Genomic DNA, 15,584 nt, shown 5'->3' with positions numbered 1-15,584 from the left:
TTCATTGAAAAAGCCGTAAAAAAACACCAAAATTCAAAAAAAAAGTTTAACAACGCACCAAAAATTTAGTTTTTAATATTTTTTAATAATCCTAGTTTGCGGACTGTAGTTAAGTCTGTACGTTAAAATGCCGTTTACTTTTTTTCTCTAAGATGATTGCAGCGTCCTCTAGCGTGGCAGCAGGAAAACACCTTTTTTTTTGGAGATGGGTGTATAAATTGCTCTGTATTTCAATAACGAACTATGTGATTGAGCTGGAAAAATTACTATGCACGCTCAAGATATTAATAAATCGATGGTGAAAAATTCGTATTTCCATCTTTATCCAGTTTTTTAGAAAAAAATTCTAAAAAAAAAGCCAAAAAAAACGGCCTTCACACGGGATGACCCCCTTAAAAAAATAAAATAAAATAATGTAATGTAATAAATACGAGGAGTTGAAATCAAGGTGATTTTTCTGGATCAATAATCAATATCTGATCTGTAAAAAATATGACCCGAATTCCAGGATAAAAGCAACCTTCGAAAGGTAATAATAGAATAAATTCGAGTCCACGTACCCTACCCAATAGCCAACTACTCGCTGCCAAATTTCTTGTTATATAAATTCCCTACTTAGCATACTTCAGATTACTGATTTTGCCTAAAGCTACAGTTGAAAAAATTCTTCCTCACAGATCTATGTACTGAATGATATATATATATAGTATAGCCTGCTAATAAATATGAAACTGTAATCCTTCCTCTTGAGTACATAAAATCATAATAAAATCCTTCTTATGTATAGAATATTTCTTTAAGATGCAGATGTGTCCGTGTACGTATAAAATAAAGTAAATATTGTTTTACTTTTATTACAATATTAATCCTAATTAGATTATAGTCCTATATTGAATTATAAAGAAGATGCTAAATATTAACGGATGGAATGTAATTTCCAGCGTAATACAAAGTACGCGATGATCCTTAATGCAAAGAAAATTCCTATTAACGCTACGGCATCAATCCAGTACTCGGCTGTATCCATAGACATTTCTTCCAGGAATTTCTTTGGGCTACGGAAGTGACAGTAAATCGTTGAACATTTGAGTTTTTCCCGACCAAGACCGTAGATTGAAATCATTGCACCTAATAAAACGGGACATAGGATTAGAACCACTTTTCAAAGGAAGCTTTATTGAGTTTTAAAAGGTCTTCGTCGGAAGTATCTTTTCACTTACCTTCGAATCCATATCGAACGTAACTGACATATGTGACCCACTGAAGATAACCAGGGATTGTATCGAAATTGACGAAGAATCCCGAGAATAATATTGTAGGAATCGTTGAGACTGGTCCCAGGAATACACCAGCTTCCACATTAAGTCCAGCTCCGATTAGTAAACCCAAACTCTGGGCTACCAGCGATGTCAGTACATTTATCACTACGAACATTGTTATGCGTTGTGGTTCCATTGGTTGTGATGTTAGATAGTAAACAACTATTACGTATACACTTGAAAAGATAATCTGAAAAAAATGTCAAATGTTAGAATAATAGGAATAAAAATTGGCTTAATTGAATTTAGAAATCCAAAATGAGTTTTGCGAAATATTAAAAGTTAAAATTAAAAACAGTTGCGACGAACTACTAGTCTAAACCCTAAGACAATCTAATTTGGCAACGAAGTCAACTAAAGCGAATCCAGCTTCCTATGAACCTTAGGCTGTACAAAGTGACGCTACTCTAACTAAACTTTACGGATCTAGAATCATCATCAACGGCGCAACAACCGGTAGCCGGTCTAGGCCTGCCTTAATAAGGAACTCCAGACATCTCGGCTTTGCACCGAGGTCCACCAATTCGATATCGCTAAAAGCTATCTGGTGTCCTGGCCTACGCCATCGCTCCATCTCAGGCAGGGTCTGCCTCGTCTTCTTTTTCTACCATAGATATTGCCCTTATAGACTTTCCGGGCTGGATCATCCTCATCCATACGGATTAAGTGACCCGTCCACCGTAACCTATTGAGCCTATTGAGCCGGATTGTTGATGTCGAATGGTCTTGGGAGTGATCCTGCTGCTTTTATCTGGCCTCGCACATTGGCCAGGGTCAGCCTAGTCAGGCTAATTAATTTCGTCGGGATACCGAATTCTCTTATGGCCGTGTACAGTTTTACCCTGGCTATGCTATCATAGGCGGCATTAAAGTCGATGAATAGATGGTGTAACTGTTGTCCATATTCCAACAGTTTTTCCATCGCTTGCCGCAGAGAGAAAATCTGATCTGTTGCTGATTTGCCTGGAGTGAAGCCTCTTTGGTATGGGCCAATGATGTTCTGGGCGTATGGGGCTATCCGGCCTAGCAAGATAGCGGAGAATATCTTATAGATGGTACTCAGCAACGTGATACATCTATAATTGCTGCACTGTGTCATATCTCCCTTTTTATATATGAGACAGATAATGCCTCGTTGCCAATCGTCAGGCATTGATTCGCTGTCCCATACTTTGAGCACAAGTTGATGAACCACTTGGTGTAACTGGTCGCCTCCATATTTAACCAATTCGGCTGTAATTCCATCGGCTCCTGGCGACTTATGATTTTTTAGCCGATGAATTGCACGGACTGCTTCTCCTAAACTTGGTGGTGGCAGTATTTGTCCGTCGTCTTCAGTTGGTGGGACCTCCAACTCGCCGATGTTCTGGTTGTTCAGTAGCTCATCAAAGTACTCATACCATCGCTCTAATATGCCCATTCCGTCGGAAATCAGATTTGCCTCTTTGTCTCGGCAGGTTGAGCATCGAGGTGTATAAGGCTTCATCCTGCTGGCTTGTTGGTAATACTTCCGCCTTCTATGCCTGTTGCGGTTGCTCCCTGTACTTTTCTAGTTCACAGACGTGTTGGTTCTCCCAGGCTTCCTTTTTCCGTCTTTGTATTTTCAGTGTTTACTTTCTAATCCCCACTTCCGACTTAGCACCGATGTCAAAAAGAAAATCTGTTCCGCAAAATACTACTCGCGACCTTCCAAATGATATCTCACATGGCAATGTTCAGTGAAAAAATCACACCACTTTTCAGCATGTACCTTGACCATTTTCTCCTAAAGTCAACCTAGAACCATGTCTATAAAGGTGTAAGTTCATTTTTTCCTGATGCCGTCTCCAAGAACATGTGATCATGCCGAGGCGTAGATTTTGGAGGCCTCACCACATTTTCTCCAAAGATGCCAAAATGTCAGAGGGACAATTTACCATCCTCCGGAAATCCCTGTGGACAAAAATGCTGGACAATCAAGGTTTTCGCGTTGGGGTTCTCCATTTGGAGTGCTGCCTTAAAGTGGCTCCAGTAGGTGATCCTGGCTTTGAGTTCTGCCTCCCCCCCCCCCCCCCCCCCCCGTATGCGGGTTCGAACTGGTGAAGAAACTGCATAGTGAATCCTACCTGCTAGTAAAAAGGGCAGCCAGAGACGTAAAAGAAACTGACTTAATGCCAGTTAGAGTGGTCGAACCTATGCAAACCAGTGATGGATAAATGGAAAACAAACGAATGCTCTGCGAGGTGAGATGAAACTGTTCATGGATGAGGATACGGGAACTGCTATACCTCCAAGTGCGGCTTTTCTCAGAGAAATAAAATACCAGAGGATCGAGTTTCTGGCGGTACGGTGTGAGGGAAACCCAAATCATACACGGTCCGTGGCATACGCTTCTAACAGTTAGACTAAGTTTATGTCGAAAAACATAAAGACTGGTCAAATTAACCTGCAGCATGCCAAAACCTCTTCCTATCTGCTGCCAGCAAAGCTGACAAAGGGTTTGATTTAATAGAATCTGTGGCATTGGATTAGTAAAGGGGGCTAAGATCTCCTATGATGAAAGATCCATAAGACTGAGGGCTTGTGTCCTGAGGTCAAGACGATTACATTATGATTTTTTGTATCCTCCACCGACGTAAGAGCTAAGGGTCTGGTATCGTATGCAGAAGCAAGTGGTCTCGAACTCTTAATAGGTTGCGATGCGAACGCTCAACATTGTCTTAGAAAACCTGAAGGTTAAGGTAGTGTTCATACCGAATTCAGACATATCAGGTTGATTTCATTCTTGGTGAAAGGCTTGGAGAGACTGGTTGAGCGTCACATTCATTGGAAGGCGCTTAGGTTGCACCCACTTAATGAAAACCAACATGTTTACCAGGGTGGAAAGTCCTGTGAGGCTGCAGTTCATTCCTTGGTTTCCAAGATAGAGGATACAACTCTGAAGAGCGAGTACGCGATGGGGGTGTTCGTGGACAATGAAGGTGCGTTTGACAGTGTGTCTTTTCAAAAACTTTGTGTGGCCGCGAGAGCGCAAGGTTTTGATGATGCTTTAATTAAGTGAATCCATGCTATGCTAATCCAGAGATTGCTGTGTGCTTAAGTGGGTGTCGATTGCTACCTAATAGCAGAAGCAACGAAAGGCTGCCCCCAAGGAGGTGTACTGTCGCCACTTCTGTGGAATATGCTGATCGGCTATACGAACTGCAAAATTTGCCAATACACGCTGAAGGGTACAACCCTTCAACTTTCCGAAGAAGTAAAATATCTGCAAATCGCTCTAGATAAAAAGGAAACAAACATGTAGAGGTAAAGTTAAAACAAACTCTCGCAGCTTAAGGATTGTGCAGACAGACCTTTGCCTTGACATGGAGACTCAGCCCTCATGTGGTAATGTGGATATATGTTCCTATTATTAGCCCGATATTTGCTTATGCATCCGTAGTGTGGTGGGTTAAGGTGAGACAAAAAGGTTATCACCGTAAACTAGCCGCACTGCAAAGAAGTGTGTGTCTGGGTATTACCCACTCTAGGAGCACGACATCCGGCGCAACTCTGAATACGTTACTCAATTTGCAGCCCCTGGATATATTTATTTAAAGCACTGCAAAGAGAGCAGCTCATAGACTAATTCGATTAGATCTATGGGAAAACAGAGAGAGAGCATTGGAAGAGTTACTGGGAGTATTGAATCCAGTTCTTACAATGCCTTCCGATTGTCGGGCCCCCATATATTTGTTTGGTAGAAGATAGGAAAGTATCCTGAAACACAGAGAGGACTGGGAAGTCCCAGAGGAATGCGGGATATATGGAAGTCTTCTACTCCGATGGCTCAAAAACAGAACAGCGCTCTCGGGCCGGAGTCTACCTCTCGGATAAAAACGAGAAATGGGCTTTTCCTTTGGGACAATATACAACGATTTTTCAAGCCTTATGCGATCCTAAGGACGGCAAACTGGGTGATTGACGAGCAGTTAAGGGCAGGCGCATCACAATTTGCAGTGATAGTCAGACTGCATTGAGGGAGTTGAGTAGTCCTTTGGATCACCTCGAAAATCGTTTTCGTGGGTTCCCGTAGCAGGTATCCACCAGCCACATTCAGCTTGGTCTATCAGTTAAGGTTGGAGAATCCATATTTGATCGGTGGCCGTAACGTGGATGGGAAGCAGTTGGTCTGTCCTTTTTGACTATTCAGGGGACCAGTGATCGAATGAAAAATTATTCCAACAACTGGCCAGATATTTTTGTTAAAGCTGGGAGCGAGGATTTAATGGGCGTCTTATCGCTGGTGAATATTTTTGAAAAGTGCTGAGACCCAAAACTATCTAAAATTTGCATCTCAACGCCTTTCACGTCTAGAGTTGACCTAATGATGTTGCGACTTGCCAGTAAGTGTATGGTGCATTCAGCTCAACTGGCGGCCAGGTGCATTGCGGGCTCTTTCGGCAAAATCGACAGGACGAACTGAAGGTGGACGGCGGGCTTTCGGTTTGCAAATCTTGGCGGCGACGCAAGGAGAAAATCCCTTGAATAAAAGTATCGATAAATACAATATTACTCAACCTAATTATCGAAATATTGGTCAAACGAATTTTTAAACAAGTCAGGAAACCGGAAGCTGGACGCTTCAGGTACAAAAGGTTTTGTGTACTTTTTAGTATGTAGTACGTAATATATCCATATATTATGTGCGAGTATCCACTTTCGGGTGATATTGACATTCATAGCCTTCAATTTTCAAAGAAGCAACAACTTTGATGTATTATAACTTTGTTAGTAATAGTGCAATTTCCACCAAACTTGGTAAGATCATGCTCTACATTATAGCCTACATCGCCGCAAAATTGTTAGGATGAACCTAAGTAACATACTATTATTAACATTATTTCAATAGATATTGATATGGAAGGTATTTCGGAGCCCAGCCACCATATAGTGGCAGCTTCCTGATTTTTCGGTTTGGTAGTTTCTGAGAATGGCCCCCTTAAATAAATGATCACTTTCAACCCCCCGCACTCCCACCTTTCCAATAAATGACAAAACTAAAACCGGCTTTGAAAAGTACTAACCGACACCTTTAATTTGATATCCCACATGATTATATTTGATGAAAAAAAATTTTACACCCCCCTTTTGCATGTATGTGGACCCCCTTAAATTCGACGTAACAGGATATAACTCACTGTATGCGTGAGCGTTCACAGTTCCCACCTTTCTACCAAATTTGGTGTCAATCGCTATTACCATCTACTCAAAGAGTAGTACCAGCAAATATTGCGTGGTAGTAACCCTGGATGTGAAAAATGCATTCAATTCGGCTAATTGGAATCTAATACGGAAATCTTTAGCGAAGGTTGGTATTCCCGCCTATCTCGCTGCTATCGTCGATAGTTATTTAACTGAAAGGATCTGGTATGACACCGATGACGGACCGCAGGAGTACGTTGTTTCCGCAGGTGTCCCGCAGGGCTCCGTGTTGGGCCCACTAGTGTGGAACAATATGTACAACGATGTACTTAACCTTCCCCTTCCGGAGGAAGCCACAGTGGTGGGTTACGCTGACGACATAGCACTGGTTGTTGTCGCAAAGCATCTCGAAGATGCTGAGTTATACTCAAGCGAGGCAATCAGTGCTGTCAAATGCTGGTTAGAGAGCTCTGGTCTGACGCTTGCAGAGGAAAAAACTGAGGCGGTCCTCATCACTAAGCGGCGGAAGAGAAATTACGCCTGTATTATAATCGGGAATCACATCATCACTTCCAAGCCGACCATCAAATACTTGGGGGTGGTGATAGACAGGACGCTTAGCTATAAACAACATGTGCGGTATCTTTGCGACAAATCATCAACTGTAAGTATGGCCCTGGCAAGGATGATGTCGAACGTGGGAGGGCCAGGGCATACCTTTAGGTTGCTTATAGCAAGGGTGGTGATCTCGATTATGCTCTATGCAACCCCAGTTTGGAGGGAGGCGTTGCGGATGTCAGTTAATACTACCAAACTGAATGCAGTCTATAGGAGGATAGCTCTGAGGGTATGCTTTGCCTTCAGGATTGTCTCAGATGATGCAGCATTCGTCATCTCTGGGATGATGCCGATTGGCATCTTGGCAGATGAAATGGCGAACATATACTATGGAAGCCAACCTCTTCCTCATCGCGAACGAAGAAGACTGACAGGGAGAGATCCATAAATAGATTGCAAGAGCGGTGGGCACGCTCGGGAAAGGGTCGATGGACTCACAGGCTCATTCCTGCCATCAAGGAGTGGTTGGAGAGACGACACGGTGAGATTAATTATAATCTCACCCAGTTTCTCACGGGACATGGAGGATATCTCCAATACCTCCAATACAGGTTTAAATTGGAGACCTCACTCGACTGTCCAAATTGTGATGGAGTCCCAGAGGACCCAGAACATGTATTCTTCCACTGTCCGAGATTTGTGGAAGAAAGGAGGAATCTAGAGGAGACTCTAGGAGAGGTGCTGGTACACAAAACCTTAAAAAGGTGTTATCGTCGACCATGAACGCGACTGGGAAGTGCAAAAATGCTAAGTGGGCATACAACTTCTGCGCAGTAAGATATGACCAGTTCTTAGAATACACGCTCCTATCATAAGATTTTTGTTTTTTTGAAGATTTAATCACCTAAATTTATTTCAAGTTAATTATACCCCTTTCTTACTTATTCTAGTTTCAAACTTAGTCATAAATTATTGGATTAATTACCTGAAATGGTAAATCAGCCAGTGTCTTGGCAAAGTAAAAAGCTTTTAACGAGTACCAGTAGTTCAAATGTTCTCTTATAAAAACAGCCATTTCCATAGGAACTGAAATTTTAAAAAATTCCAAATTATTACAAAGAAATTCATCTGAAAAATTTGTTTACGCGCACATTTAGGTGTGGAAAGATTGTTTACGTGTATAAGAACGTCTGATGTTTACTTACAAGTCAGAATTGTAGGCATCATTGCCGTGAACATCGTGAATAGCGTTGTGAAAAATATGCAACCGGCGTTACTCATCACTTTCGATGCTTCATTTCCGATATCGTAATAAATCATACCGATTATAGCACCTGCGTGAATTGTGGAGAAAAGGAGTTAATTGGGAGTCGTTTTTAGGAAGAAAACATCCAGTTTCCATTTGAACTAAATGAGCCCTACGTACCTACAATAATATGTGACACTAAGCGCATTTGCGTTAGCATCTTATCACGCATGATTGTGAGGAAGGCTCGTTTCAGTAATATCCAAAACTGAACCCATCCACTCGTTGGGAATCCGGCCTTGTTAGGCAGAGTAACTACACTTTCATTCGAGTCCAGCAAGGATGTTGTACATGTCGCCACGCCTGACAACCCTATTGGATTCTTGGTCACTCCATCCTCATTGTTTGGCATGTTGATGATGGTGCAGTCCGACTGGTTCGATGACAGCGAGTCCTGTTGCTGATATTTCGGTGGTTTAAGGCTATCACTGTTCTGTGTTTCCGCAACTGGTCCTGTTGAGGGCAGTTGCCCCTTGTTACCTTTCAAGAGATCATTTGAAATGTTCGATGCAGTCGTGCCATTCGTTATGGCGTCAATTCCATTTGATAGATCCGTTAAATTCGAATGATTATAATTCTTACATTTACCGTTGTTAACGGCCATCACTAGCTTATGAACACTTTCGCCATATTCCCCGCACGCCACCTCCATCACATAGTCCGCGGGATTGTGGTAACCAGGACATTCATATCCCATAGCAGCAAGGAAGGGAACCAGCCCTCTGACACGTCCTTGGTATATGCACTGTCCCTCTGCCAGCATATAAAGGTTGTCGAATTTCTCAAATAGACGCGCTGATGGTTGATGAATCGTACAAACGATCGTTCGGCCACCCCGTGCCAGGGATTTGAGCAATGAAATTAGTTGAAAGCATGTCGAACTATCCAGACCTGAGGTTGGCTCGTCGAAAAACATCACAGGAGGATTATTGACCAGTTCTAGGGCGACTGACAGCCGTTTACGTTGTCCGCCCGATAAGTTCAGAGTTTTCGTATTGCTCGATTCTATTAAGCCTAGAGTTTCGAGGATTTCGTCAACAACTACTTTCTTCGTTTCCTTTGTCATGTCTTTGCCTAGCTTGAGGTTCGCTGATACCATCATGGCTTCGCGGACTGTAAGGTATTGAATCAGCTTATCATCTTGCATAATGTAACAGGAAAGCTTCCGAAAACGACGTAGATTTCGCTCTTTGCCATTTATCAAGACGGATCCACTCAGTTGTGATGTTCTGAAAAATAGGAACATTTGATTAACATTGGATTCATGAGTATCTGATGATTAATAAAAGATACAATGGCTTTCGGAATCGCAACCCTCGTTTTAAATGAACGTAAACTTAATTCAAAGGGTCAAAGGGCGAAACGTGGATTGGTACCCACGATGGAACATAAAACCTGGGAAATGCCTGCTGAACCAACACCAACAGCTCTACTACCAAACCCTATCTCTACCTCCACGTGGTGACCGGTGGGAGCTCTTTCTTAACGAAAAGCAGACGAAGAAAGATGAAGGCGAGTCTCCCGCGCCTAAAAACGGGACAAATTGTACCAACTGGTCCTCCAGGTTGGGGGTTGGGTAGGGCTGACAACCCTACACGGAAAAGAACTTGCTACGAAGCCACAACAGGAGCCTCGGACAGGACGGATTATACAACGACGAACCCGGCAACGACAACGGAATAACGATTTGCGGATTTTCTCATGGAACGTGCGCTCTCTGTACAGCGATGAAGCTGATGAGCAGCTAGCCGATACCCTGTCCCAATATAGGGCTGATGTAACAGCGTTACAGGAGATGCGTTGGATAGGGACCGGTTTCCTGGAGAAGAGCCGCTACACCATATATTATAGCGGTCATCCAGTAAACCATGTGCTCGGAGTAGGTTTCTTAGCCAGCCAAAAAATGAAACCTGCTGTTATCGGCTTTGAAAGCATAAGCGAACGGGCTATGCACTCTGCGCTTGCGAGGCAAGTTTAGAAATATAAGCCTCATAAACGTTCACGCCCCTACAGAGGAGACTGCAGAGTCGGAGAAGGATACCTTTTCCGAGGCAGTAGGACGAACCCTCGAAGCCTGTCCCAGATATATCAAAGTCATACTTGTGGATTTTAACAGCCAAGTAGGGAAGGAGCCTGTATTCAGGCGATACGTTGGCTCCCATAGCTTACACGAAAAAACAAATGATAACGGACTGCGGATTATTCAATTAGCAGGGTCACACGAAATGGTTGTTGGAAGTACCTGGTTTGCGCGGAAAGCGGTCCACAAACATACGTGGGCCTCTCCAGACGGGACCACTTTCAACCAAATTGACCACGTGTTGATTGAACGCTGCCACCTGTCAGCCCTGATGAATGTCAGAACATATAGGGGGGCCAATATAAAATCGGACCACTATCTCGTTGGCATAGTGCTCCGGGCTCGACTTACAACACCACCTAGAATCCCCTGTGACAATCAGGTGGGAGTTAACACTGAAGCCATCCACAACACAGCCCTTCGCGACACCTATAAGAGGGAAATGGATGCCGCAATAACCGCAGTCAACAGAGGACCTGGAGGTGAAGCATCAACAAATGATCTTTACAACCACCTGAAGAACGTTATCATTGATACGGCCACAAACATACTTGTCCCCAGCCGCAAAAGGTGTCGGAACGGCTGGTTTGACGATGAATGTAAACTAGCAACGGAACGGAAGAATGCCGCATATCGAGTAATGTTGCATTCTCAAAGAACGCGGGCACGCGCAGAGACTTATCATGAACTCCGTCGAGCGGAGAAGCGACTTCACAGACGGAAGAAGGAACCCTGGGAGAACCAACAAGTCTGTGAACTCCAAAAGCACAGGGAGCAACCGCACCAGGCACGCAAGTTTTACCAACAAGTCAGCAGGATGAAGCCTTATACACCTCGATGCTCATCCTGCCGAGACAAAGCGGGAAATCTGATTTCCGACAGAATGGGCATATTGGAGCGATGGGTTGAGTACTTTGATGAGCTACTGAACAACCAAAACATCGGTGAGTTGGAGGTCCCGCCAACTGAAGACGACGGACAAAAACTGCCACTACCAAGTTTAGGAGAAACAGTCCGTGCAATTCATCGGCTAAAAAATCATAAGTCGCCAGGAGACGATAGAATTACAGCCGAATTGGTTAAATATGGAGGCGACCAGTTACACCAAGTGGTTCACCAACTTGTGCTCAAGGTATGGGACAGTGAATCAATGCCTGACGATTGGCAACGAGGCATTATCTGTCTCATACATAAAAAGGGAGATATGACACAGTGCAGCAATTATAGAGGTATCACGTTGCTGAGTACCATCTATAAGATTCTCCACTATCTTGCTAGACAGGATAGCCCCATACGCCCAGAACATCATTGGCCCATACCAAAGAGGCTTCACTCCAGGCAAATCAGCAACAGATCAGATTTTCTCTCTGAGGCAAGCGATGGAAAAACTTTTGGAATATCGACAACAGTTACACCATCTATTCATCGACTTTAAAGCCGCCTATGATAGCATAGCCAGGGTAAAACTGTACACGGCCATGAGAGAATTCGGTATCCCGACGAAATTAATAAGACTGACTAGGTTGACCCTGACCAATGTGCGACCATTCGACATCAACAACGGTCTACGACGAAGGGATGCGCTATCATGCGTCCTCTTTAACCTGGCCCTCGAGAAAGTGATCCGTGATGCCGAGGTAAATGCAAGAGGTATGATTCTCTTTAAGTCCACCCAACTACTGGTCTATGATGACGATATCGACATCATGGGAAGAACCACCCGAGACGTAGAAACTGCCTTCATCCAGATCGAGCAGGCGGCGATTGGCGCGAGATCTTGGGCTGCACATCAATGAAGGCAAGACAAAGTATATGGTGACAACGTCAGCACCGAAGACGAATCAACCAACAACATCAAACCGCACTGGTCAAATACAAACACGAAGAAGAATAAGGATAGGAGAGTACAACTTTGAGATCGTTGACAATTCCTCCTATCTAGGGTCGAAAACAGCTACGATGATGAAATCTGCGCACGGTTGTTGTCAGCCAACAGAGCCTATTTCAGCTTACAAAGACTGTTCCGCTCGAAACGTCTCACCATAGGGTCAAAGCTCTTATTGTACAAGACTATGATCTTGCCAGTCCTCATGTATTCCTCGGAAACTTGGGTTCTAAGCAAGAAGAATTGCGAACTCTTGGCCGCGTTCGAGAGAAGAATCCTCAGAAGAATTTTTGACCCCCCACATGAAGATGGACGATTCCGTAACCTACACAATGACGAAATCTATGAGCGATACCATGACCGTCCGGTTGTGGATAAAATCCGGCTCAATAGGTTACGGTGGGCGGGTCACTTAATCCGTATGGATGAGGATGATCCCACCCGGAAAGTCTATAAGGGCAATATCTATGGTAGAAAAAGAAGACGCGGCAGACCCTGCTTAAGAAGGAGCGATGGCGTAGGTCAGGACGCCAGACAACTTTTAGGGATGTCGAATTAGTGGACCTCGGCGCAAAACCGGGATGTCTGGAGTTTTTTATTAAGGCAGGCCTAGACCGGAAACTTAACTGGCTTTATGTGCTCTAACGCACCACATTCACATAAATTTACTAAGCGTATTCTCAGCACGTAGCATGCAAGTAATATTTTTACAGGTGTAACGTTGGAAAACAAGTAGTGCATGGATTTCGATACATAATTAAAGCACCTGTTTTATAATACCAATAGCGAATGCTTTACAATTAACCTCCTAAAATATCCCGTGAAAAACATTTAAAAATTTCCATTGAAAACTATCTCCAATGCTCCGTAAAATAGCAAAAGGACGAAATCAGTTCACAGCCACTACCAAGGGGAAGCAGTTACTGCTTTTTTGCTTGTACGACAAATCCTCATTAATAATTGCCATTGTATCGGTATTGATTTCAGCCTACATTATACTCACTTGTATCCTGCTAAAATATTCATAAGAGTACTTTTTCCTGCACCTGATGGTCCCATTATAGCCGTCAATTCGCCCGATCGAAATTTCCCACTGACGCCTTTCAGGATTGTTTTGAATCCGCGTGCTCGTCCCTCCGATACGGAGTAGGAGAGATCCGTGAATTCAATATCAACAGGCGGCCGTTTTGGTAAATGTGTCAGCGTCACGTCCGGCTTCTTCTGTCCATTGGGACTATTATTGTGAACTTTGCGGGCCAGGATATGATTACCGGACACGGATCCATTGCATATGTTATTTTGTGAGCTGAAATGAATAAACAAAACTGAATTATTAACGACGAATATTTCATTTGAGTAGAACAGATGGGTTCATAAATATAAAACGATTATCCTTTTTCCGGTGTAACTGATAATTGTCAAACTACCAAAATGGGAATTCCCCCAAAACACACGTGAAATACATACTTAATCCGTTTAATCCAAACATTTTCACAAGGCAAACTTTCAATGCTGTTCGAAACTTCACGCAACGGATTTCGATAGATATTCAAAGTGCGCCTAGGAGAGCTATCCTTGCGGCTCAGGCGAACGTTCGTAGACGACGAACCAGGCAACGTTAATTCGATACTTTCGAGACTACTACAACCCGAATACGTTGCCATAGTTTATGGAACTAATAGTCGAACTCCGTCCGCACGAAACCAACTAAACTTTCAGCACGCTAGTAACTCCTTTTCTGTAGTTATCCGTTCCTTGCGTTCTTTACCAACCAACAGAGAGTTATTGGGCCGAGGCCCTGTATCGTGTGTGGTAGCAGGAAAACTGAAGTAATAACACCAAACTGGGAGCATTCCTATCGGCTTCAATCGCCCTACTCGCAACAGTCTTAAGTGGTTTAATAAAATCAGACAATGAATGAAATATGAGCTCCTCTCATACACGAAAGCTTTGTTTTAATTTGAACTCCGTTGACATGTTTAATTGTCGAGTTAAAGTTCAATAAAATTACAGGAATGGATGCGCGATTGAACGATGCTTTGTACATGGTTCTACCCCAGACGGAATGCAAGTAGGTGCAGAATACGGTTGGAGAGAGCTATATTTGAAAATAGAGCACCAAGGATAGTCTGGAGTTATCATAGTTGGTATGTAGAGTCATTCGTTACCCTGTATTTGACAAAAAAAAGGAGTCATCTCAAAATAACGTACTATAGTTCGGGAACCAGTTATTCTATTCATTTGGGAGAGTCTTAGTTCCCAATGCTTTTACATTCAGTTCAGGTCGATGGGTCGAAAAAAATGAGATGCAACTCTGTAGAAGATATGGCCAGACACGCAGAGATAGGGCAACATCCCTAGATTCACAAAAGGGGTCACTGTTACTGACAGTGTTAAGTAACTCCCTGTAAGGTATAATAAAACTGCACTTTTCCGGGAATCGACAGCAATGACACGCAGGTTTGGCTGACGCGCTGTGCCCCACATAACTAGAACCTCTTATACCACATAAGGTAGAATGGAAAAACTTAGTTTTTCCCAGCAAGTAGAGCTGTCAACCCCCGCCCACAAACTCAATGGGTCTTCAGTCTAGGGATTTTTACATTCGTCCGTCTTAAACTCATTCACTAAAACAATCTAATTGTACTTTTCCCAACTGGGACGAAACCATATATGCACCTAAATAGGCCAATTCTCCAGTACGAAGTCGGATACCGAATGCCACGACTCCTCTTCAGCAAAACAGAAAATAACATCAGAATATAGTCGTGTGGTGACTAGCGTCAAAGAACAAAGTGCCACAACAGAACGATAATTCCTTTCTTGTCTTCAAATCGATATTTATCGATTTTTATTTATTCTAAGGAGCAGATAGCTACCTATCGCAATCTTTTAATGAAATTCCATTCTATGTAGAATTTGTAAAGACGGAGGCGCTAACACACCAGTCAATGGAATAAGCTGCGTTCGAGTCTGAAGTCTGAAAGTTTATGTTACGTTGCACTTACGTAGTTGGTGCAAATGCACTATGCTTGGTGCAACCAATTCATATTTTCTGATCCAATAATATTTTTCAATAATTTATGCTGTTTACTGTAGATGTGTAGGTAATGGAGTGCTTATATAATTGGATGCAATTATATTCGTTGTATGAATTGCAATTTAAGGTTTTAATTTGTGAGATCACGAGGTGCTGTCTGTATTAATAGCAAATGAAGGGGCTTTTTATTCAACTCAACAAGATATTTGCATGAAAGTTTTTAAACTAATTAT

The 15,584-nt window shown here is 43.0% G+C and overlaps 1 protein-coding gene across 5 annotated transcripts in view; it reads right to left on the bottom strand.

The window, feature by feature from the left end:
* Nucleotides 1–460: 460 nt before the first annotated feature.
* Nucleotides 461–15,584, bottom strand: part of LOC119650582 (ATP-binding cassette sub-family G member 1) — a 101,167-nt gene continuing 86,043 nt past the window's right edge. For 3 of the 5 annotated variants that reach the window (XM_038053431.1, XM_038053421.1, XM_038053440.1), the window contains 6 exons: nt 13,315–13,617; nt 8,467–9,575; nt 8,246–8,374; nt 8,026–8,126; nt 1,221–1,509; nt 461–1,128 (listed from right to left, as the gene is read on the bottom strand). In XM_038053431.1, the coding sequence (XP_037909359.1) occupies nt 917–1,128; nt 1,221–1,509; nt 8,026–8,126; nt 8,246–8,374; nt 8,467–9,575; nt 13,315–13,617 (2,143 nt within the window). In that variant the 3' untranslated portion in view covers nt 461–916. Of the gene's footprint in view, nt 1,129–1,220; nt 1,510–8,025; nt 8,127–8,245; nt 8,375–8,466; nt 9,576–13,314; nt 13,618–13,778; nt 14,176–15,584 lie in introns of those variants that run through there. The other 2 variants (XM_038053448.1, XM_038053414.1) reach the window with 2 other exon arrangements.

Source organism: Hermetia illucens, chromosome 1 (assembly GCF_905115235.1).
Source record: "Hermetia illucens chromosome 1, iHerIll2.2.curated.20191125, whole genome shotgun sequence".
Lineage (NCBI taxonomy): Eukaryota > Metazoa > Arthropoda > Insecta > Diptera > Stratiomyidae > Hermetia > Hermetia illucens.
The sequence above is the reverse complement of the archived record's forward strand: the minus strand, read 5'-3'. Positions and strand labels throughout refer to the sequence as shown.